Below are 26,116 nucleotides of genomic sequence, written 5' to 3'. Positions count from 1 at the left end.
ACCAGCTCTTCAGCCACACATTCAACTGTATTTTCCTATTTCTGGAATTTGCCAGTGTGTACAATCCTAGAAGTCCTGCTTTTCAACTTCCTACCTAACTCCCTAAAATTGCCTATGCAGAACTTCATCTCTTTCTGTTTGTGTCATCGAGATCAATATGGATCACGACCTCTGTCTGCTCACCCTCCCCCTTCAGGATATCCTAAGCATGCTCAAAGACATCCTTGAACCTGGCACCTGGGAGGCAATACACCATCCTGGCTTCTCACTTGTGACCACAAATGCCAATCTGTGCTCCATTACTATAGAGTCCCCTATCACTTGCGCTGGCCTACACTTTGACCTTCCCTGCTGAGCCAATGATGGTGTCACTGATCTGGCTGTTGCTATAGCTTGCCCGAGAGGCCACCCCCATTTATTTAGTGATCACAACTCAACAATATGGTTAACCAAAAACCTTTCAACTATTTATTTTGCTTTCTTAACTAGCATTATAATATCTATATATTTACAAAAGCTAATCCTTGATATTTACATCAGTTTGAGCTTCAAAAATAGACTCTCGCAGACTGAATAATTTTTTTGAATTATTTGTTTTTTCTCCAATATATAGGTGGAAGTAGTCAACTAATTTCAGCTTAACAACTGTTGGATCTGCTATGACTGCCAGTCAAGCGCCTCAGCAAACAAGCATGCAGCAATAGCAGAATTAACCAATCTCTTGAGCTCTCCGCCAACCACTAGTAACGTATCTAGCACAAGCAGGTAAAGTGCAATGCTTAGTTGGCACTTTAGAACATAGACTGTCTAACTCAAAACAGAAATGTTACATGCAGTGCAGTTATAGACTTGGAAATTTGACTAAAGTCTTCAGGATGAAAATCTGATCCTGTGAATCATCCTGCAAGTCACAAATTTCAGCCAAGATTCACTGGACAAGATTTTTTTGCTTTTTCTCGCCAGAACTGTACTGTCCCTTTTGAGTGGGTTTGGGGATTACTTGAAAAGGATATTTCAATATCTAATCTTTCCTATGATTATTAAAAGTATTTCAGGAGAGCCAAAACTGCCACATTCCATATTTTGTTACAACTGTAAAAAAGTTTGCAATGTAATCTATTTTTATTTTAAAATGCTGTTGGCTGTGGTATCGACATGTAGGTAGAGCCCTTCTTCTTCTTTGAAAGAAGTTCCACCTTTTCAAAAAATGTAGGCTGATACTGTCACCTGAATGGGGAAAAGACAGCAGGTTAGGTTATCAGGGGACATATGGCTACAATCTGTTTAAGACTATCATTCTTTGACCATATGGGACTGTATTTCAGTGGCATTAGTAGACTGGCATCTTGCATTTCACATTGGCTCCATGGGTAGCACTGCTGCTACACAGCATCAGGGACCCAGGTTCGATTCCACCCTTGGGCAACTGTGTGTGTAGTTTGCACATTCTCCCCGTGCCTGTTTGGGTTTCTGCCACGTCCTCTGGTTTCCTGCCACAGTCCAAAGATGTACAAGTTAGGAGAATTGGCCATGCTAAATTACCCATGGTGTTCAGGGATGTGTAGGTTAGGTTCGTTTTCCATTGGAAATGTGGGGGTGGGGGTGGGGTCCAAGTGGGATGTTCTTCGGAGGGTCGGCATGGAATTGTGGGCCGAGTGGCATGTTCCCACACTGCAGGGATTCTATGAACCACTAGGGTCCTACCATTAACTGTATAAGTCCTGCCCTTGTTTGTTTACCAAAATGCAATACTGGAAATTTAATTTGGATAAATGCCATCTGCCACTCCTCAGCCAATTAATCAAGAATCCTTTGTAATCTTAGATAACCTTCTTCACTGTCCACTTTTGGCATGGTGTCATCTGCAAGCATGCCTCCTAAATTCTTATTCAAATTGTTTACATAAACGACAAACAACAGTGGACCCAGCACCAATCCTCGTGGAACACTGCTACTCACAGGCCTCCAGTTTGATCACAAACAAACTCCACTATCACACCGTCTCCTTCCTTTAAGCTAATTTTGTTTCCAATTGGCAAGCTGTTCCTGAATCCCATATGATCTAACTCTACTAATTAGCCTACCATGTGATAACTAGCCAAAGGCTTTAGTAAAGTCCATACAGACAACATCTACTGCTTGCCCCCATTGATCATTTTGGTTACATCCTTAAAAAATCCATCAAGTGTGAGACATGATTTCCGACGTACAAAGCCACGTTGACGATCCCTGATCAGTCCTTGCCTCTCCAAATGCAAGTAAATCTTCTCTCAGAATCTCCTCCAACAACTTACCACCACTGATGTCAGACTCATCGGTCTGTAGTTCTCAGCCTTCTCCTTCCAGCTCTTCTTAAAGACACAACATTAGCCATCCTCCAGTCTTTGGCATCTCACCCATGACTATGGATGATACGAACATTTCTGCTACAGGCCCTGCAATTTCATCTCTAACTTCCAACAACGTCCTTGCATACACCTGATCAGGTGCCAGAGATTTACCCACTTACGTTTTTTAAGACCTCCAGCACCTCCTAGTCTGTTATGTGGACTGTCTAAGACATCAAAACACCTTGTTATTTTCTTACACTCAACCAGTGAAAATGATGTATTTATTTCAAAACTTTTTTCTGCCCATAAATCCAAGCTAATAACAGCTTATCTCATGAACCCAACTTGGGGCAACGACCTTTTGCGTGACATGTTATTGCAGGCTTTCAGAAAATCCAACAACCACTGGTTCTCCCTTGCCTGTCTTTCTCGTTTTATCCTTAAAAATCTCCACATAGAACCAGAGAAATGATACAGCACAGAAAGGACCATTTAGCCCATCTTCTCTATGTCAACCCAGAGGCACCTAGATGCCCTTTCTAATCCCATCGTCCTGCACACAGCCCTGCAGCTTACAGCACTTTAGATGCAGATCCGGTACTTTCTGAAAGCGTTTAGGGTCTCTGCCTCCACTATCACCCCAGGCAGGGAATTCCAGGCACCCACTCGTCTCTGTAAAAATGTTTTGCCTCATGTCTGTTTTAATCCTTCTTCCACTTGGTTTGAATCAATGAAACCCTGGTTTTGGAATTCCCAGCCAAGAAAAATAGGTTCTTCTTGTCTGCACCCCTCACGATTTTGTATACCTCAATCATGTCACCCCTAGCCTTCTCTGCTTCAAGGAAAACAACCCCAGCCTCTCCAATCTCTCCTCGTAGCTACAATCTCCATCCCTGGCAATGTTCGAGTAAGTCTTCTCTGCACTCGCTCCAGACCAATTTCATCCTTCCTATAATGTGGCAACCAGAACTTCACACATTACTCCAGTTGTGGCCTCACCAGTATCTTAAACAATTTCATCACAGTATCCCTACTTTTAGATTCTGTACCTCTACCAATGAACAAGAGCATTCCAAATGCTCTCTCGACAACCTTACCTACCTGTACTGCTATCTTTAGGGACCTGTGCACTTTCATGCCAAGATCTCTCACTTCTTCGACCCGAATGTGTATTCACATTTATGTTTTCCCTTTTACTGTTTGACCTCCCTAAATACCTCAAATTTATCAGAGTTAAACTCCACCTGCCACTTTCCTGCCCACTCCACCAACCCACCTGCATCATTTATCATCCTCTACACTACCCTTTACAGAGCCAATTTTTGTGTTGCCTGCAAATTTCCCAATTGTGTCCCCTACGTTCAAGTCCAAATTATTAATGTTTCAAACAAACAACACTGAGCCCTGCAGGACACCACTTAAAACAGCTTTTCATTCATAAGGGACATCAGCTGTCAAACAGGACTTCCATTTCATAAAACTGTTAAGTCTGACAATTTACAACCATTTTTATAGATGCCCGGTTAACACTCACTCAAATTCTATCAATTGTCCTCTTTGCTTGCCTTCTTGAACAACAGGGTTACACTTCTATCTTCTAATTGACAGTGACCATTTAAAGATCTAGAGAATTCAGGAAGATGAAAATCAACACAGCCACCATCTCAGATGTCACCTCTTTAAAATCCTGGAGTACAAGTTATCAGGTCCAAGGCATTTGTTGACTTTTAATCCCATTTGTTTTTCCAGCACTTTTCCGTGCTAATACTAATTACTTCTAAACTCTCACTGTCACTGAGCCCTTGGTTCTCTCCAATTCAGTATTTTGTGCCTTTTGTGCTAAAAACAAGCAACATATTTGTTTAACATCCCTCCTATCTCCTTATTCGTACCAGAGATTTCCTGTCTCTGTCTCCAAGAAACTCATTTATGACAAAAAGTAAGTAATTTTTGAAATACTTAAATTTGATTCAAAAGATTTTAGTATTCTCATTAGTATGCTCAATTCGGTTTTCTCTCTCCAGCAATTTCTTGGTCATCCTTTGATGATTTTTTAGTATCACCCCAGTTCTCAAGTGTACTAATAATCATTTTCATAATCATTGTAACCCCCCTTCTTTTAATCCAGTTGTAAACCTCTCTAATTAAAAATAAAAAGTGGTATGACTTTGGCTAGTTCTATTCAAAGGAACGTATATTCACTAAGATCGTTTCAGTCTTTTAGTCAATGTGCTGCTGAGACTTTTACAAGATTTCCAACAAAAATACATATGAACATATTAAAACTGTACATAATGCACTTGTACACAAAAAGCCATGGACTAACAACCTTTATTGCTCAATGAACAAATACATTTATCCAATAGGGTACATGCTCATAGAGTCTAACAAGGTTTCAAGCTATACTATTGTCAACTGATTTATTTAAAAGTATAACTGAGGTGTTAAAATGGCTTCAGAAATTCTAGACCAAGTAAGACTTTATGTTAACTCATGATCCTGATTGCCAAACAACCAACCTCCAGTTAACAGGATGCAAGATGATTGCAGGTGAAGGCAAATTGTGCTGCCAGGACAGTATAACAGCCTGATGATCAATTAAAAAAAAAGTGAACATTTATTATCTTATACCCTACTTCAGTCCACCAATATAATCAAATAACCTGATGTTACAAAGAGTCACTTTGGAAGAGCATCATGGCTAGACTGCTATCCATCAAAACATAACTCAGCATGTGATATTTTTGGGAGATGATGGGTAATAAAACATCAATCCTAAACCTCTACCCTCATCTTGCATCAGACTTTCCTTCAAAATTTCCTTTCCTCTAAAAGAGAGAGGTTGGCACAGAAAAGGGGTCTTGGAGAAACCAAAAGCTACACTCAAAATATTTATTCCCTGTTTTTCCAGATTCTCCTTTACGATCTTATTTGTGCAACAGCAACAAAGGCAGCTTCAATACTTCCAACAGGGTAAGTGAAAGGTAATTGTCTTTTCCGGTGATAAAAGTGCTGACTTCATGTAGCACCATGCACACCAAAATGGCTCAGGCTTCAAACTCACCATGTGGCAGGAAATCATTTTTTGATCTATACTAATGGTGAGCATTGTATTAAGGTAATCAGATCAGAAGTCAAGTTGTTGTAAACTCAGATCCCAAAATAATCTACAGCCATGTAGTATTGTGTTGTGTACTTGTTACAATGCGGAAAACATTTTAGCGGCCAATTTGCCAAAAACAAGGCCCCACAAAATTGTGATGTAATAATAAACAGATGATTCTGTTACAGAAATGTTGTCTGAGATATTCAAATATTACGAGGAGCCCAGGCAAAACGCCAAATCTTCTTCATAATAGCGCTACGAGATCAGTTACGTCCACCTGAGGGGCAGAAAGACAGCCTCATATCTGTGCTTAAGAATCTTGATCACATTCTCAACATTTCAAAAATAACTTCTCCGTGGCAACTTGAGTCTGTAGTATCCCAATATCAACAGAAGAGTTATCAAATTCTGCTGCTGCACGCTAATTGAAAAACAGCCTAGGAGATCAGCAAACATTATAAAATTACTTTAGTCCATTCTAGTCTTTTTCTACAATCAATCAATCAATGTTTGCTGACTTTTAAGTCGAAAAGTGCTTTATTTGTAACAGATAAGTAGAGACGACCAAAGCACAACCATGGCTAATAATATAGTCTCACCCCAATGTAGCTGAATTTTCTGTCTTTTCGAAAACCTGTTATGTCCGTATACAGAAGGCATGGTTACTAAGTTTGTGGACGAACACCAAGATTAGTGGTATTCTGGACAGTGAAGAAGGTTATCTAAGATTACAAAGTGATCTTGATCAAATGGGTCATGCTGAAGCATGGCAGATATTTAATTTGGATAAATGCTAGGTATTGCATTTTGGAAAAAACAAAAAACCAGGACTGACGCAAGTAAAAGTCAGGCCTTGTTTTAGAACAGAGACACCTAGGAGTTCAGGTACATAATTTTTTGAAGTTTGCATCACACATAGATAGGGTGGTTAAGAAGGCATTTAGCACGCTTGCCTTCATTGCTCAGACCTTTGAATATAGGAGTCGGGATGTCATGTTGAGGTTGTACAAGACATTGGTCAGGCCTCTTCTGGAGTACCATGTCCATTCTGGTCGTCCTGTTAAAGTAAGGATATCATTAAGCTGGAGAGGGTTCAAAAGAGATTTACTAGGATGTTGCCGGGAATGAAGGGTTTGAGTTAGAAGGAAAGGCTGGATAAAAACTGAAAGAACTGCACGTGCTGTAAGTCAGGAACAAAAACAGAAGTCATCGGACCCAAACCATTAACTCTGATGTTTTCTTCTCAGATGCTGCCAGAACTGCTGAGCTTTTCCAACAACTTCTGTTTTTTGTTCCTGGATAGGCTGGAACTTTTCTCACTGGAACCGAGAAGGTTGAGGGGTGACTTAGAGGTTTATAAAATCGTGAGAGATATAGATAAAGTGAATGGCAGCTGTCTTCTTCCTGGGATGGGGGATTTCAAGACTGGGGGCATATTTTTCCAGTGACAGGAGAAAGATTTAAAACAGACACAAGGGTCTTTTTTTTTTTTAAAAAGAACACAGACTGGTTCACGTGTGGAGTGAACTTCCAGAGGAGAGGTGGATGTGGGTAGTTACAATATTTATAAAACATTGGGATAAGTACACTAACAAGAAATATTCGGAGGGATATAGGCCAAGCGCAAGCAAGTGGGATTTGTTTAGTTTGGGATTATGGTCGGCATGGACTGGTTAAACCGAAGGGTCTGTTACCATGCTGTATGACTGTATGACTCTTCAAAACCAAAACTTAAGATCCATCTGTTAGTTCTAGGGCTCTAGCACATTTTCACAGTCACATTCAAAATGTAATTTACTGCCTCAAACTTAATTCTGTAATTTATGGTACCATTTTCACTTCAGCAACTATTACCATGTTACAGGTCAATCTGTTTCATGTGTGATTTAAATATTACTTTATTGTATAATGCAACACTATTGGTAAGAGCCAAATGGAGTTCAAAGGCCTAATTTCAAACTTGAATCTAGAAAATAAAATAACTATCCTAGATGGGAAGATGTTTATCTAAACAACTGCGGACTAGCAGAAGCAATGGTTCAGAAAATTCTACTGTTTATGAACTGAACTGAAATGCATGATTAGATCACGTTAAATTATAAAACTCACTTAAGAGCCATAACAGAGAATTTCATCAATATTCAAGCACAATACCATAAAATAAGGTAATCTCGACGTATTTTTCATTCATTCAAAGCATGACGACATCATGCTGAATTATCGCTCCATTCAAAAGGACTTTTTCCAGTCATTTCATGTGTCAACTATTGTGGTGATTAATTTGGACCAGAGACATGCTTTTTATTCAGAACTGGAACACCATCCTAAACAATGACACAGTAAATCAGCTTGTAGAAATTAAATCAGCAACTTCGGCTAACCCCTCAATTCTGAGATGATCAGAGTTTTTTTTTGAATCGTAAAACAATAATCAATTGCACTAATGTCAAAACAGAAACTAACAAGTAATGCTGTATTGCGACAATACTGTTAAAACTGTTCCAAATCGTATACCCAATCTCCCGTATTAACTGAAGATTCGAAAGTATTTTTTCGTGCAATCGTTCTCCCACCATTTTTACCATGAGGGATTAGCAACTTGCATCGAACACAGTTGTGTTAATTGTACTCAACAGCCAACACGTAACAATTACAACGAAGTACTGCGTTGACAAAAATGGATTTTTTTTTTACATTTCAGTGGTCCATTCCCTGCAGGTCTCCTGCTGGATGGAGCACATCTTACTTTTTTTGCAAAGAAATTGTGCCACAGCTTTGCAAATTCTCCACTGCATCTAAAACAAACCAGCACTGGTTGCTTTAAAACAAAACGAAAACACCTGTTGCAAAACTGAAATCAATTTTAACACATCTCGGAAAAAAAATCAGCACGAAATTAAAAGACCAATCATAAAAATTTAACAAACATGGCTGCCCTCCATACATCCAGCAGGCAGCAGCAATGCAGATCCAACCTCACAGCAGCTTCTTTAAAAAAAACAGCGCTCACCGTGCTTGCAGACATCTAAAATTATTAAATCACTCCATGACTGCAAGGAGATATTAGATACTCGATCATTTAAATAGAAGATATACATACCGAAAAGACCTGTGTGGAAGTTAGAAATGTAAGGGGGAGGAGGTGAAAGACATATTAAAATAACAAATTAATTCCCCGTTCAAGAGTGGCCAGCTTCTGATTGGACTACAAGCAGGGCCTAGTTCTGGCTCTAAGTCAGTGGCACCTTTTTTATTCAGCTTTTTCTTTTCTCTCCTCCTCCCCGTTCCTTCTTTCCCTCTGGACCCGCTATGCGGTTTACACTTGACATATTTTCTCAAAACTAAAAAAAAGGGGAAATGGGAAAGCGATGAGATTGAAGGACAGGTAGATGCAGACAACTGAAGAAAAGCAGCGAACCTGTGAACCGGCGCATCTTTCCGAGCCGGAGAAGGTACTGTATTTTGAATGAGTACGGTCGGTCGGTCGGTCAGTCAGTCAGTCTTCACTAACTGACTGACTGACTGACTGACTCCCTCATCATCATCATCATCATCATCATCCTCCTTCTTCTTCTTCGTCCACCACCACCACCAGCACCACAGCGCGAAAACTCTCGCTTCCCATTGGTTGCGGCCAGCTCCAAGAGGGGCGGGGGCAAGAGGAGAAGCAGCGCGAGGAGGGAAAAAAACCGGATTTTCTCTCATTTAATATCGCAACATTCGATCCCTATCTTTCACCCCTCTCCTCCTTTCTATTTAAAATTTATAAATAAAGAAAGGGCCTTCATCCTTATTTCGTACTCTGAGGGGTTTCCGCGACCACCACCCCATCCAAAAAAACTCGAACGTTGGAAACGCGTGACGTCACAGCCTCGGAAGCTCTTTTCTTAAAAAAAATGAGAAGTTTTAAAACATTTTTACACGCGCTCCCGGGCTTGAGAATGACAATGTGTGTGTCTGTCTATTGGTGTTGAGAGGGAATTGGGGAGGAGAACAGCCGCTGACTCTCCCATCTCTTTCCACCCACCCCCTCCCTCTTCATCCTGCCGCGCGCTCGCGCGATTCCCGCTCACCATCAATCCCAACCGAACTTGTTTTGAAAAGACAGGCAGATAGGTAGGTTTCCGCGAGGACCCACGTGACTAGGCCACTGTCGATTTTTTTTTCACCATCCCGTCCGTCTTTAGAAGGTTCGCCGCCGGGCGGCTCAAGCGCCGCGCGCCATTTATGAAGGGCTAACCAATAAGCTGCCGTGCTGTAGTCTTCAGGATAGGAAGGGACGGGGCGGGGCTCGACCGGCCCGGTGTTACCGGGTAGAATGACGTGTGAAACAGGCTTTTTTTTTTGATTGGTGGCCGCTCTGGCGGCCGGGCCCCGTGTTGTTGGAGCGGTGTGAGGATGAGGGGAGGGGTTTACTTTTGGCGACGTCGCAGTGCAGCCCCTGTCGTCCGGTTGGCCTGCACGCCGGAGGAGGACGGATGTGGAATTCTGACTGGTGTTTTTAATACACAGGGAGGAAACCGCTTGGAAGGAGCAAGTGCCGTGCTGAGGGATGACTCATTGAAGCGTGCGTTGACCTTTTATCTTTTTTTACACACCGAATGCTTGCTTCCTTTGAGAAGAAGTCTATAGCTTTCGCTCCGACATTTTGTTTTCTGGTTGACGGGTGCCCGGGAGCGAAACGAAAATGACCTTCATGTTGTTCAGGAGCTGCCGGTCACCGGTGTGGAAGACGCCCAACGTGGTGTGCCGAGGGATGCGGAAAGGTACGTGTCTTAAATAAGCATCGAGTGAGTGGCGTTCAGACAAATGCTGGCAATGTTAATAACGTGAGCTGACATCAACCCACCCCCACCCCGATGGTACCGGTCATCGATGCAGATCAATCTCGGTATCCATGAAACGTAGCGTTCTTGTGTCTGTGGAAAAGAGAACTTACGAAAGGCGGGCGGACTTATTTCAGTGTATTAGGCCCGAGTTTCAATGATCAAATATCAACCGTTAACACTTCGAGTGCCTCGTTAAATGAAATGCTGCCCGCCTGGGCCCCGGAACCTCGATTCTCTTTTTTTTCCCCCTCTCATGCTCGTATGATTTGAGGGCGGTCACTGTTGCTATGGTGTTGCTGCCCTTTTCAAAGGCGTCCCTTACAAGTCAAAATATGTATTTAATGTACGAATTACTTCTTAAAACAAAACCTTTGAGTGACCTAACTTTTATCTTCGATTAGTCTTCCATGTTTACTGATCGATTTGCAGAAATTGAGCCTTTTCAGCTAAATTAGATTTTGGGGTGCAAGTCTCCCCATTAAATGATTCAGATTCTTTTGGGGAAGTACTTTTACGATATTGCGGATGCTGAAACTCTGAAAATAAATGAAAACACAAAATGTTGGAAAGATTCGGGTCAGCCAGCATCTGTGTACATAAGAACAGTTAACACTTCGGGACGATGTCCTTTCGCCGCAGCCGTAAAGTGTTAGATGTACATAACGCGTTTTTAACTGTAAAGATAATAGTGTAGAATTGGAGGAACACGGCAGAAAAATTGACGTTTCGGGCCGGGACTCTTCAGAAATGGGGAGGGGGAAGGGAGCTCAGAAATAGAGAGGAGGGGTGGGGCTGGGGACGGTGATAGGTGAGTGCAGGTCATCTAGACTCGAAACGTTAGCTTGCTGTCTCTTTTTCCTCTCTCCAAGTATGTTGCCTGACCCGCTGTGATCTCCAGCATTGGTTGTTTTCAGTAGAGAGTCAGGGATTTGTTCGGCTGCTAAAGCTTTAAACTCTGGAACAGTTGTATATGCCTACTGCCGCAGCATTATTAGGTGGTATTTTTGAAGAGTTTTTGGGAGGAAATTAAGAACATTGTCTTGATAAATAACTAAAAATATCTTTTAACTAATGAAGTTAAATTAGAATCATAGTTTGGGATAATTTTAAATTGAATGTCCTGTATTCAAATATTTGTTCTTACAGGTATATGCTGCAGCTACATAATGATCTTTTCTGAAAGAGTTGCAAAGGGCTATGAATGCCCAAGGTTACGTTTATTGAATCTCTTATGTATTTCTGTACCAACACTTGGGGGAGGCAGTGGCCTAGTGGTATTATCACTCGACTGTAAATCCAGAGACCCAGGTAACGTTCTGGGGACCCAGGTTCAAATCACATCATGGCAGATGGTGGACTTTGAATTCAATAAAAAAAAATCTGGAATTAACAATCTAATGATGACTCTGAATCCAGTGTTGATTGTCAGAAAAACCCATCTGGTTCACTCATGTCCTTTAGTTATCTGGTCTGGCATACATCCAGCCCCACAGTAATGTGGTTGACTCTGGGCAATTAGGGATGGGCAATGAATGCTACCTAGCCAGTGATGCCCTCATCCCATGAATGAATAAAGGAAAACAAAACACAATGCAGTTTTACAAATTGGAGGTCTGTGGAAGCTGGGCTGCTGAATAGTAACTGAGTTAGCTGCTTGATCTACAGTGGAATTAAGAGTTGAGGCCACAATCATGTCTACTATGATCTTGCAGAATGTTGTAACAGGTTTGAAGGGGCAAAAGGCTAACTCCCCTATAATCGTTTGCTTGAGTGTATAACAAATGTAAATGCGTGGAACAATTATTTTAATTATGTTAGGTTTATCTTTCAATTTTACTTGGATTCATAGTTCCTGTGATAACTTCTTTGTATCATAAAACAAAGAACTGTGGATGCTGGAGATCTGAAACAAAACAGAAATTGCAGGAGAAAACTCTGCACGTGGCAGCATTTGTGGGAAGAAAGTTCTGATGAAGAGCCACTGGACTTGAAATGATAACTTGTGATGTGAATAAGCTCACCAATTAGAGAGCAGACAGTTGAAATTTTTGTGGTGCAGTGATACTGCCTCTAACTGTGAGCCAGGAATCCAGGGCTCAAGTTTCACCTGCTCCAGAAGTGCGTGTTTGAATCCGTTCAGAGATGCTTTCAGAAAATATCAAGCCAGCCAGTTGTGCTGTTTTAATGCACTGGTAGGACTTGGTCAAGGAGGCTGAGGTTCCTGCCTCACCTGCTCCAGAGATGTGTAAGAACAGCTCTGAATGAGTTGATTAGGAAATATCCAGACCAGTCCATTTAACGTCAGTGGTGAGGAAGCTTCTAGAGACTGTTTTCCATGAGACCATTAATTCTTTCCCAAAAAACTGAGATGATTAGCGGGAGTTGGAATGAATTTCTAAAGGGCATTTTAACTAACTTGTTGAAATTTTTTGTCAGGGTAACACAAAACATTGTTGAGGGAAATTTCGTTGTGTGACCTTTACATTTCCAGAAGACATTTGATAGAGTGCAAAATTGGTTGAGTGATGGAAAACATCATGATGGTTTGCAGGAATATTTGTATTGCAGGTCCCACAAAGTGGTATTGGGACCCCAGCTTTTCCAGATTTTTTTGTTAATGAATTAAATCTTGGTGTGCACAGGACAACTTCAAAATTTGCAGACAAAAGGCATGTTGGAAGCATTGTAAGTTATGAGGAGGACAGTGTCTATTTAAGAAGGATGTAGGTATGTTGTGACAAATGAACTTGAATGCAGACAAGTGTGAGGTGATGCATTTTGGACGGAAGAAAATGAAGATACGGGAGTAGAAGCAGGCCACTTGACCCAAGTCTGCCCTGTTAATCATTGAGATCGTGGCTGATGTGATTATTCTCAACTCCACTTTCCTGCCCATTTCCCCACTAACCCAGATTCCCTTGCTGATTCAAAATCTGTCTCTCTAGTCTTGATGATGTAGCCTTTACACCCCCTGCAGTTAAGAATTCCCCAAATTCTCTGGTTTCTGAGAGAAGCAATTTCTCCTCATCACGGCCTTAAACGGGTGACCGTCTTATTCAGCTTATAATGTCTCATCTTAAGACTCTCTCCCATGAAGAGCAAGACCCTCTCCGTGTCATCCTTGTTAAGTGCTCTAAGAATCTTCCATATTTCAGTGAGGTCTCATATCCTTCCATAATGTGCGATCAACGTGCTGAATCTTCTCCAAACTGGCAATGGAGTCAGTACATCTTTCCTTTGATAAGGGATCAAAACTGTTCACAGCATTCTGTGTGTGTTATGACTGATGCCTTGTACAGTTTTAGCAAGATCTTCCTATTTTTAGACTTTAATCCCTTGGCAGTCAAGGCCAGCATTGCATTTGCCTCCCATGTTAGCTGCTGAACTTGGATGCTAGCTTTGTCATTTATGCACAATTATGAAATTCCTCTGACCTGCTGCTCTCTGCAGCATATCTCTAATTATACAATATTCAGCTCCTCTATTCTTCCTGCCAAAGTGCATAACTCGCATTTACCCACATTATGTTCTATCTGCACAGTGTTTGCCCATTCACTTAACCTGTGCAGACTCTGTTGTCCTCACAACTTGCCTTCACATGTATTTCTGTAACTTGCAACTTTTGCCCTCATACATCCACTCCCCTCATCGAAGTTATCAATATGAATTGTAGACAAATGTGGCCCCACCACCAATTCCTGTGGCACTCCACTAGTTACAGGTTGCCATCCTGAAAATGCTCCCGTTATCCCAACTTTGTCTTTTAGTCTGTCAATCTGTGCTAATATACAACCTGAAATGCCATGGGCTCTTTTCTTACTAAATAACCTTATGTGCAATACTTTTGGCATTTGGACATGGCACGCAATGTAAGGGTTACAGTTCTAAAGAGGGTGCAGAAACAGAGGGATCTGAGTGTATTTGTGTGCATATCATTAAGGAAAGAGCAATTAATGAAACATACAGTATCTTGTGAGAGCAAGGAGTTGATTTGTTAGACGTCAGCTGATGTCTAATGTGTGTTGCTAGGTGCCATTTTATATGAAAGCTGTGAGTGCAGAAGAGGTTTACAAGAATGGCTCCAAGGATGGAAAACTTAAGGTATGAAGCTGGATTGGAGAGGTTGGAATTGGTCACCATGGAGAGAAGGCTGAGGAGATGTGATAAAATTTTCAAAATTAAACAAGGAACATTTGAAAGGGTGCAAGAACCATTTACCACATTGGTTCCAGAGATCAGCATTTTATCCGTAAGATTGAAGCTGGTGTTGCTGTCCTTGGATCAAAAGAATGTGACGGGAAATTATAAAGAGGTGTGGAAGATTATTAAGGATTGGATAAAATAGCCAAAGATAAGTTGTTCCCATGGGCAGCACGATGGCTCAGTGGTTAGCACTGCTGCATCTGCATCAGCATCAGAGACCTGGGTTCAGTTCCAGTCTTGGACATTTACCTGTGTGGAGTTTGCACATTCACCTTGTATCTGCGTGGGTTTCTGCCGGGTGCTTTGGTTTCCTCCCACAGTCCATAGATGTGCAGGCTAGGTGGATTAGCCATGGTAAAATGGGAAGTTACAGGGATAGGATAGAGTTGTGGTTTGGATGCATTTTGGAGAGTCAGTGCAGACTCATTGAACAGTGACCTCTTTCTGCACCGTCAGAATTTTGATTAGCTGATGGTACTAGAGCTAGGATACATAGTTATATGATTTTGGGTAAATTATGTAGGGAAAGTTAAGACCATAAGAGAGAGGAGCAGAATTAGGCCATCAGCCCATAGAGTCTGCTCCACCGTTCAATCGTGGCTGATATGTTTCTTAACCCCATTCTCCTGCCTTCTGCATGTATCCCTTGATCCCGTTATGAATCAAGAACTTATCTATTTATTTTAAATACACTCAATGACTTGGCCTCTACAGCCTTTTGTGGCAGTGAGTTCCACAGATTCGCCACCCTGTGGCTGAAGAAATTCCTCCTCATCTCAGTTCTAAAGAGTCGTCCTTCACTCTGAGGCTGTGCCTCGGGTCATAGTCTCTCTCACTGGTAGGAACATCTTCTCTACGTTCAATACAATCCAGGCCTCGCAGTATTCTGCAAGTTTCAAGCAGATGCCCCCCATTGTTCTTCTAAACTCCATTGAGTACAGACCCAAATTTCTTAACTTCTCCTCATATGACAAGCCATTCATTACTGGAATAATTCTTGTAAATCTCCTCTAGAACCCCTCCAACACATGCACATCCTTACTTAGATATGGGCCCAAAGCTGGTCCAAGTGATTTATCCCTCTTCAGGTCTTTTAGCTTTGCTTCCACCAAGACTAACATCGACTGCAAATATCACTGTGAGGGGCCCCACAATTTCTTCCCTAGCTTCCCACAATGTCCTGGAATAGACCTGATCAGGTGCTGGGGATTTATCTACCTTTTATGCATTTTAAGACTGCCCACACTTCCTTTTCTGTAATGTAGACTCTTTTCAAGACATTATTACTTATTTCCTCAAGTTCCCTAGTTCTGAAGAAGGGTCACCGGACCTAGAACATTGACTGATTTTTTGTTTTCTTCACAGATGCTGCCAAACCTGCTGAGCTTTTCCAGCAACTTCTGTTTTTATTCCTAACATCGACTGTGCCTGGAGGGCCATCAACTTGGTGAAAGAAGCTTTTTGGTCTGTCTCAAACTGATTAGTCTTCCACTGTGATGAGTTGACCATAATTGAGTGTTGCAGATTAGCACATTCCAAGATCCAGGGCTGAAATTGGGGCAGCTGCCACCGAGGCCCTGTGAGGAAAGACCACAGTCTAAGGTCTTTCTGCTAAAGTTTAGTGAAGGTCTGTTCAGTTGTTCGACCCTTTTGGTGCATTAAAATGAACCTAAATAGTTTCTTACCTAAGTAGCAAATATTTTTGCTTTGCAACTGTAGAGAAGCTGAGAACTGTCAAAATTTCAATGTTTTGTTAGTTTTCCCTGCAAAAATTTACAGAACTGTTTTACAACGTTTGTATATACATATTGATTTTTATGAATAAAGTATATTTTTGAGATAAGAGTTTAGAAGAATGGAAGTAATTTCATTGCAAATTCCTCAAATAAATTCTTCAAGGGCTAGAGTATAAATTCAGAAAGGATGTTTCCCTGGCTTACAGTGAGGAACTCTGGGATCAGGGGTGCAGTCTCAAAATAAGTATTGGGAATGAAATGAGCAATGTGTTGTTAAAACTGTCTTTTTGCTTTGTTACTTCTTAAAAATATGGACTGAACAGAGAACTGTTTTGGAACGAAAGGGTGGTTGCATGTTTGGAAAGTCAGAGATTTCATACCTTTTGTGAAGCCTGTTGGTGTAGCTTTGGGTTCCAGTGATGTGCAGACGAATTAAAACTGAGGGATTGTTTGCAAATGAAGCTGTTGGCTTGTGGACCAGGGGCCGGTATTTATACAAAGGTCCTCTGCCTGCCAACAACAAGGTAATTGGTTGTCATGTAGCTGAACAGCTTGTGCTGTGAATAAGACAGGGACAACTAAAATATTAAATGTTAAAAATTAAATACATAAAAAGGAAGAGAGGGCTCAAAGTGAACATAAACCCCTCAAAATGAAGCTTGGGAGATGGTTTTGGAGGACAATAAAATGGCAGGAGGTAAACAGATATTTTGCATCAGTCTTTAAGGTGGAAAACACTTTGAACATCCCATGAATACTAAATATGGGGCAGGAGTTAAGTACCATAACCATCACTAGAGAAGTCATATTAGACAAACTAATGGGGGTAAAGGCAGATAAATCCCCTGGCCCTATGGTTTGCATTCTAGAATCCTAAAAGAGTCATCTACAGAGATGATGGATGCCTTGAATGTAATTTTTCAAAAATTGTTGCTTTCTGGAAAAGTACCAGAGGATTTACAAAATGCCACTGCAATGCCTGTATTCGAAGGAGGAAGACATAAAAATGGGTGACTAATTGGCTGATTAGCCTAACATCTGTTGTCAGAAAAATGTTGGAATCAATTATTATGGAAGTAATAGCAGCACATTTTGAAATCATAATCTAATCAAGCAAAGTCAGCATGGCTTCACAAAACAGCGATCATGTGTGTCTGACTTAATAGCGTTTTGTGGATCTGTCAACTACCATAGACAGGGGGGGGACCAGTGGTTGTGTTGAATTTGGACCTCGAGAATACATTTGACAAGGTGCCTCCCAAAAGGTTAAGTCGTAAAATAATCCAAGATGACAAGGGTCTTTTCTCTAGGGTGGGGAAGTTCAAAACTATGCGTTTTTAAGGTGAGAGGAGAAAGATTGAAGAAGGACACAAGGAGCAACTTTTTTTACACAGCAGTTTGTGTGTGGAATGAACTGCCAAAGAAAGTGGTGGATGCCATTTGGATAAGCACGTGAATAGAAAAGGTTTGGAGGGACTAATTTAGTTTGAGTACGTGGTCGGCGTGGACTGGTAGCCCCAAAGGGTCTGTTTCCACAGCAGGTAATCGGGGAAAATGCAAGAAAGCAGACATTAAGCATGTCTGGCCCACCATTGAATAAGTGAATGATGGAGCAGGCTTGAGGGGCTGAATGGCCTTCTCTTGCTGTCTTTCTTACAGTCACTCTCAAATCCTCTTGTCTCATTCTAATTCTCTTGCATCTCCCACATATCTAGGGACAACTGTAAGATTATGACAAGCCTTTCCATTATTTCCACACCTAATTTCTTTAGTCACTTGAGGTGCAAGCTACCTGGGTGAGATGACATATCTGCTCTTGGGAATTTCTTATTTTATGCCTTTGGAATGTTTACAACTAGCAGTGTTGAGTCAAGCCACGATGTGAGAGACTGGAATCAAACTGACTGGTTCCTTTCCCTGAAGTAAATTAGTGAACCGGGTGGATTTTATGACAATTAGTCCTGTAGTTTCCATGGTTGTTTTTTCTGCTATCGGGCCTAGCATTATAACAAGTTTGCTGAATTCATTTTCATCACCAGGCATGGATTTGAAACACTCAATGAGAAGGCTGTTCTTCCAGTACTGTAACTATTTAGCTTTCATACTTCCTTAAGGACATTTTCTCTGATTGCTTAAATATCCAAACAGAATAATATTACAAAAGTAATATTTTTCAAGGCTACTAAGAGGTTTTAATTTTGATAGCAACAAACTTGATGTTTTATGATGTCGTGTCACATAAGGAAGCTTTTGTGAGATCACAGTGGTATTTCCACTGTGTATAGTGAAGCATCAGATTAAACCTTATTTCTAGTTTAAACTTAATTTGATCAGGATCTTGATCAATCAACATTATGTAAGGTTGCTAAGTTTATCAGTGTGTTTGGCATAGCTCTAATATTATTAATTATAGTAATACCTACTTATTATCTGAATATATTTGCTAGACCGATTTAAGCATTCTGGCTGCAAGAAAAAAAGTCTCAGAAGCAATGATAGAAAAATATTTTTAATTACAGGATGGAACAAAAAGGTCAGGAATGCTCCAGAGCTCATGAGATGATGCAAACACAAGTTACTGCTGTTAAGCTTTCATAAGAAATCTTGCTACATTTGTAATTAACTCATTAACCTATTGAACAGCGTAGATAAAACCTAAATTAAATTGCTTGTTTTTCATAATTCATTTTTGGGGCAATAAAATAACACTGCATGAGTGGAAAGCTGCCAGGCAAGGTCTTCTACAATTTCCCTCCTGCTATTTTTATAACGTAGAAACACCAGCTATTATTGCAGAAGTTGAACTTCAAACTGAAGATGTACACATATGATATTGAGATTTTTAAAAAAAATTATTAATGGGATATTGTCCTTGATGTTTTGTAGCAACTTGAACTTTTGCAGTAGACCAACAATGTCCTTAGTGAGGGAATTTGAGAATTTTGACCTAGCAGCATTGAAGGAATGGCAATATATTTCCACTTAAGGATGGTGTGTGATTTGGAAGTGAGCTTGCAAATGGTGGCATTTTCATGTGACTGCTGTCTTTGTGTTTCTGGATCGTAGTGGTTGTGGGTTTGGATGGTGCTGTCTCAGGAGCCTTGGTGAATTTATGCAGTGCACCCTTTAGATGGTACACACTGCTACTGCTAAATATTGTTGGAGGGAGTGAATGTGGATATGCTAGTTAAGCAGTTGGCTTGTTCTGAACGGTGTCAAGCTTCCTTTGTGATATTGGCACTGCACGCTTTCAGGCAAGTGGGAAATATTTCGTCACATTTACTGACTTGTGCCTTTGTAGGTCCTGGGATGGCTTTGAAGAATCAGAAAGTGATTTAATCACCTGAAGCATTCCAAATCTCTGACCTGCTCTTGTGACCACAGGATTTATATGGATGGCCTTGTTCAAGTTCTAGTTAGTGGTATCCTTCAGGATGTTGTTAGTGGGGGATTCTTCAACGGCCAGGTAAATGAACAAATTAATGGGACACAAATCTTGGGTGTTATAGCTGAAGTATTTATGCAAAGACATGAATGCACAGCTGCCCCCCACCCCTGGATCCAGCCTAAACTATGGGTTAAGTACGTGGATGATACTTTCATGATTATTAAGTAATCTAAGTTAGAAGAAACACACCACCTTATTAACAGCATATTCACCAGGATCCAGTTCACCAGGGAAGAGGAGAACAAAATCGACTCCTAATTCTAGACATAATGGTGGAATGAACAAAAACAGTGAATTCTGGAACAGTGTATACAGAAAGACTACACACACAGACCAAATCCTGAATTACAACATTAACCACCCCAGCGTCCACAAGCACAGCTGTGTTAAGACTGTTTAAACGAGTGATAACACCCCAGAGCTACGCAAAAACAAAGAGGAACATCTATACAAACAATGCGTATCCTAACAGCTTCATCTGCCGATGCCTATTAAATGAACAACACCAATAAGACGTTGTACGCCCGACATGCTGGTCACCCTACCCTATATTAGTAACATATTGGAACTGACTACAAGACTTCGACGATCTCTTAGGATAATGATAGCACACAAACTAACCGGCACACTTTACCAACTACTGTCAAAGACAAAAGACCCTATATCCACAATGAGCAGGACAAATGTGATATACAATACATAGGACACACAAGAAGGAAACTTGCCACCAGGATACACTGACACCAACTCGCAGCAAAATGGCACGACCAACTCCCCCTCACTTCTATTCATTCCGACAAAGAAGGACGTTAGTTTAACTTGGACAACATAACAGTACTGGGACATGCAAAACAAAGACAAATATGAGAACTCCTGGAAGCCTGGTTTTAAACCACAGGTACCATAAACAAACATGTCGAGATAGACCCCATCTTCATACCACTATGGAGCAAAACCGGAAACAGAACTACCCACCATAACGGACCGGACCATATAAATTCAGAATGGAACAGAAGAACAGTGCTTCAACAGAGGTTAGACAGCACAAGATGTCCCCTAGAAGGGGGTCGAACCAACAATTCCAGTAGGGGATTCCATGATGCTAATGCCACTGAAGGTCAGAGGATGATTGGTGAGGTTATAATTATTCAGGTTTGATTTGTGTTGCTTTCTGTGTATCCAAGATGTACCTGGATAATTTTCACATTTTTGGCTTCTTTCCCCTAATTTCTTTGTGTGTGTGTGTAAAACCTCTGAGCAGCTGCATGATCAAGCAGCTTAGAGGAAACATTGATTTTCGGGTAGGTGTCAGAGTTGTAACAGTCTTGGAACAGCTTGCCAAGTTCTGGAGCACACGATAGCTGGAATGTTAGCCCATAGCCTGTGCAGTATCTGGTGCCTGCAGCTGTTTCTTGATATCACGTGGAGTGAATCAAATTAAGACCATAAGACATAGGAGCAGAAGTGGGCTGTTCAGCACATTGAATCTGCTCTGCCATTTAATGAGAACATGGCTGATTTGATGATGCTGAACTCTGCTGTCCTGCTTTTTCCCCGTAACCCTTGATTTCCTTACTGATTTGCATCAGTGAAGCTGGGGGCCTCTGGCAGAGGCTAACGTGGCTCTGTTTATCCATTGTTGATCTATTCTTAAGTGATCCTAAATGGGACTAATTTGTACCACAGTGTGTTTTCCAAGGTAACCTGGGTATCTCAGCAGGTCTGGCAGCATCTGTGGAGAGAAAGCAGCGTTAACATTTCAGATCAAGGCTCTGATGAAGGGTCACTGGATCCAAAACATGAACTCTGATTTCTCCCCAAAGATGCTGCCGGACCTGCTGAGCTTTTCCAGCAACTTCTGTTATTGTTTCTGATTTCCAGCATCTGCGGTACTTTTGGTTTTTATCCACGTGGATTTCTATTGGATCTTGGAATTGTCCCAAGATGATGGAATCCTTTGCTGGCAAATCCATACCCCCTGTACTTCCAAAATGTGATTTGCACCAGGCCCAGGATCAGGCCCACCAACAGGTTATCTTGTCTGCTTGACTTTCTACCCGCTGGGTCACTAGAGATGAGGAATGCGTGTGGCATGTGATCCACAACTTACAAAACGGTCACTTCAGACAGGGAAGTGGACTTGTAGATCTAGCACTGTACGTCAGGCAAGTGGCTTAAACAGATTTTGATGTCCGCATGCAACTGTCCATCTTAATCTCCAGTAAACTGAATAAGTATGCAAGCTCCAATAAATACATTTCTTTTCATGGTGCTTGTGGATTGAAACGCCATTTCAGCTTATGTATTGCCCATGACACTATTTGTAGAAGCTACAATATTATTTCATGTTTCACAATTGAAAGTGGGATGAATTTTTCAGCAAAATTGTGTATTTGAGGAGTGTAGTCAATTAGTAAAGAAATTTTTGTGACAAAATGTGCTTGTTTTATTGAGAATTTAAGTTTGTCTCTTGTAATATGTACCTGATCATATTTGAAGTTTTAGGAAATATATCGCCCTTCAAAACAAGTGAGGCTTCTCTTAACATATATTTTTTGACACCGTGTTACTGCTAACTTGATAGCTGTTCTGTCATCACTGTAAGACAATTGAAAAAATGAAGATGAAAAGTCATGTTTTGCATTGACAGTTCTAGAGCTGAACCTCACTGATATATGACAAAACGTCTTGTCATGCATCTATTTTAAGCTAATTGGAGAGAACGTTTGAATGTAACCATTTGCTAACATATTTATCTCTTGGGTTTTAATTCCACCTCGAATGAAACGCAGACACAAGCTTTATTTTCACCTGTAACTGACATCATATCTAGGCTAGACTGTAACATTCTGCAGCATCTATTTCATGCACATTTGTGGCACAGTTATTTGTCAAATGGGGGAAAATGAACAGAAACAGAATCTCTTCTGGTATTGTGGAATGAAGATGTCTAAATGTTTTGTTACCTTCCTTGATCAGGAACCTAAAATTACTGCTGTCCTTTTACTTCATAACAAACTTCTTCCCTATTGTTGTAATATGTGATTAATGAATTTGCTGTTTGTTTGGAAAGATAAATTCTGCTGGCCTTGTACGAATTCTGTAGCTTAGTTGAACCAAGGAATGTATTTATGCCATGTTTATCCTTTATTTGCTTTTGTTTTTGTAGGTTGTCTTGGTGAAATTGCCTGTCTCAAGTGTACTGCACTGAGGTTAACAAATCACAGGTAAGATAACTCTTTATTGTCAGACAGTTGCGGTTTTCTACGAGAATGCAAACCAGCAAAACTATTTCATGTTGAGTGTATATTTTCCAAGTTAACCTTGTTCATTTCCCCATTACTCCCCAAAGCTACTCATGGGGATACTCTTTAAAACAAAATATTGTTTGGGTATAGGCCAATTCTCTTTAACCTTAAATGTTACATAGTGTATTGAAAATGGATTATTCACTCTTCTAAATTAGTTGAAATGGTTTAACTGGTACTGAACATTAATTGTCCTCATTCTCCCATTTCAAATATTGGTCCAGTTTTTCCTTCACCTTTCCATACCATTGACCTTTCAGGTAGTCTGTTCCACATGTTCACTACTTGAGAAAATAGTTCAAGTTTAAACTGTATGCACTTTTTCCCCAGACTTGAGCTCCTGCCCTTTGTTTGTAGATTTTGTGACAGTCTTGAACTTAATATTTCTTGCAGTTCCTGAACATAGATTACTTAAGTTTGGCTGAGACAGCAAGAACCGTAGATGCTGGAGTCCGAGATACCAAAGTGTGGAGCTGGAGGAACACAGCAGACCAGGCAACATCAGAGGAACAGGAAAGCTGGTGTTTCAGGTTGGAACCCTTCTTCAGAAAAAGAAGGGTCCCGACCTGAAATGCCAGCTTTCCTGTTCCTCTGATGCTGCCTGGCCTGCTGTGTTTCTCCAGCTGCACACTTTGGTATTACAGAAGTTTCACTTGCCGTATTCAAATGATCTGACAATTGCTTTGTTTCAAAGAGTCAGAGTTATACAGCATGGAAGCAGGCTCTTCGGTCCAACTTGTCAATGCTGACCAGATACTCTACATTAATCTAGTCCCATTTGCCAGCATTTGGCCTGTATCTCTCCAAACCCTTCCTATTCATGTACCCATTTAGATGCCTTTAAATGTTGTAACACTAAGTTTGCTTGTTTATTTCTAATGCGTTTTTAGTACATAAAGTCTTTCCATTAATAATGTGTAGGGTGAGTGGTGTTCATTTTCATCGATCAAGGATGAGAGAATTTATTTTTGAGCCATTATTGGGCATAATTACATGACAGATGATAAACTGTCGATCAGGCACTGAGAAAGTACTGTCTGAATTTGTAGCTGGATGCTAATGTTCCTGGGTTCAGGACTGAAACCCTAAACTAGTTCGCCCTAAAGAGAGATTAAGCCAAGAAATCTGAATTGCAATTTTTCGTAATTTTTTTAACTTGTTACTGACATTTTCTGGATAATAAGTAGTTATTTTGAATATAATACTACTGGAGTCGGTGAGCTCAGTTGGCTGGATGGCTGGTTTGTGACGCAGAGTGACGCCAACAGTGTGGGTTCAATTCCTACATTGGCTGAGGACTCCTTCTCGACCTCTCCACTTGCATGGTGATTCTCCATCAAACCACCACCTTTCTTGAATGACAGAGCAGCCCTCTGGTCTGCTAAGACTGTGGTGACTTTACCTTTACTCCTGAATTGCTTTGTTCATTTCAACTTATTAAACTCTGGCTCATCCATGAATAAAACTAATTTGAATTTATCTAAGGTGACATAAATTCCACATTCTTAATGCTCGTTGTTCTGTAATTGATGTACTAAATCTATAGTAACATACATCAGAAACCAGTTCCCTGCTTTTGAAGGCACATGCCATTGGTGGACAGCAGTATCACAACTACTGGGCTTGCAGTGACCCTATTGGTGTTTTGGTGTTCAGTTTGGTAATGGAAAATATTGCTGCTAATGCCCATTGAGACCATGTTCTGTCCAGGCATGCACTTTCTCCAACATTTTTCACTGGATAATTATTGGGTTCAGATATCTAAGCAATTTTACAAACACTGGTTTGGCAATTCCAAGAGTCATTCTCTCCTCTATCTTCCCTGGCAGAGCTCGGTGTACGTTGGTGAACCTGTGAGTTCAGCTGCCATGTTCCTGATCTTTAATATGCTGCTTGTACCTATGAGTACTTGACTGATAGAGTGTTGTAACATCTTTTACTGTATCATGCCACTTCAATGTCAAAAACATATCCAAATGTCTTAATCGGTTTGAAAGATCCTGTTTTACAGTCGTCTCTGTCTATGTACTCCATCTTAATGAAAATCAGAAAGAAAACACATGGTTGTTTGCACAGTATAGTCTTCCAGTTCGAAAGTTCAGCTTTTGACTTGATATAAAAAGTCAGCAAATTTTCCAATCCAACAAAAATTATTCTTGTCAAGTCCCCCAACAATTGAAAACACCTTTGTAACTGAAACATTAAAAAAAGTCAAGATTGCAGTCGGAAGAACAAGTAAATTAACATGCGTGTTAAGAGCAGAAACAACTTGTATCAACTTTTACAAGATGCAGCTTCTTCTGCTAATTTGAAGCTATTTTTTAAGCATGAATGGTCTTCTAAAACTGTCATTTCTCCCTTACAGTGAGCAATTCAACAAAATATTATGTACATAGGTATATTTATCTTCCATATCTAACTACTATGAAAGAATTTAGATCAAATTATCCAGTTGACATTGGTCTTCAATGTTTTCATTTGTGTAATATAGATTAAGTAAATTTCATAGCTACATTTTAATATTTTGTGCGTTATAATGCCATTGGATTTATTTTAGAAACATGTAGAAATACATGTTAACAATGCATCTTAAGCAGTTTGTAAGATCAGATTTGTGTGAGTTTTAGCATTTATGTAATATAAGTGTCTACTCTTTTGGTATGTTTCCCACATGTATTTTTTGTCAAAGTCAATACTTAGTTCTAAGCCGAATCAGAGATAGTAGGAACTGCAGATGCTGGAGAATCCGAGACAACAAGGTGCAGGGCTGGATGAACACAGCAGGCCAAGCAGCATCATAGGAGCAGAGAGGCTGACGTTTCGGGCCTAGACCCTTCATCAGAAAAGGGGGAGGGGAAGGGGGTTTTGAAATAAATAGGGAGAGAGTGGGAGGCGGATAGAAGAGGGATAGAGGAGAGGATAGGTGGAGAGGAAACAAACAGGTCGAAGAGGCGGGGATGGGGCCAGGAAAGGTGAGTGTAGGTAGGGAGTTAGGAAGGGGATAGGTCAGTCCAGGGAGGACGGACAGGTCAAGGGGGCGGGATGAGGTTGGTCGGTAGGAGATGGAGGTGCGGCTTGAGGTGGGAGGAGGGGATAGGTGGGAGGAAGAACAGGTTAGGGAGGCAGGGACGAGCTGGACTGGTTTTGGGATGCGGT

At 40.8% G+C, this 26,116-nt stretch overlaps 2 protein-coding genes across 3 annotated transcripts in view; one reads left to right on the top strand and one right to left on the bottom strand.

Annotated features, from left to right (window-relative positions):
- LOC109914983 (histone-lysine N-methyltransferase NSD2-like) overlaps nucleotides 1–9,785 on the bottom strand; it is an 89,547-nt gene extending 79,762 nt beyond the window's left edge. Inside the window, exon 1 of the mRNA XM_048603418.1 lies at nucleotides 9,510–9,785. The gene's annotated coding sequence lies outside the window, so the exon portion shown is untranslated. The remainder of the gene's footprint in view (nucleotides 1–9,509) is intronic.
- Nucleotides 9,786–9,832: 47 nt separating this feature from the next.
- letm1 (leucine zipper-EF-hand containing transmembrane protein 1) overlaps nucleotides 9,833–26,116 on the top strand; it is a 67,775-nt gene continuing 51,491 nt past the window's right edge. The window contains exons 1-2 of one of the 2 annotated variants that reach the window (XM_020514593.2): nucleotides 9,833–10,202; nucleotides 22,822–22,879. In XM_020514593.2, the coding sequence (XP_020370182.1) occupies nucleotides 10,124–10,202; nucleotides 22,822–22,879 (137 nt within the window). In that variant the 5' untranslated portion in view covers nucleotides 9,833–10,123. The remainder of the gene's footprint in view (nucleotides 10,203–22,821; nucleotides 22,880–26,116) is intronic. The other variant, XM_020514592.2, reaches the window with a different exon arrangement.

This window comes from Rhincodon typus, chromosome 1 (assembly GCF_021869965.1).
Source record: "Rhincodon typus isolate 14 chromosome 1, sRhiTyp1.1, whole genome shotgun sequence".
NCBI lineage: Eukaryota > Metazoa > Chordata > Chondrichthyes > Orectolobiformes > Rhincodontidae > Rhincodon > Rhincodon typus.
This window is presented reverse-complemented; position numbering and strand designations above follow the sequence as displayed.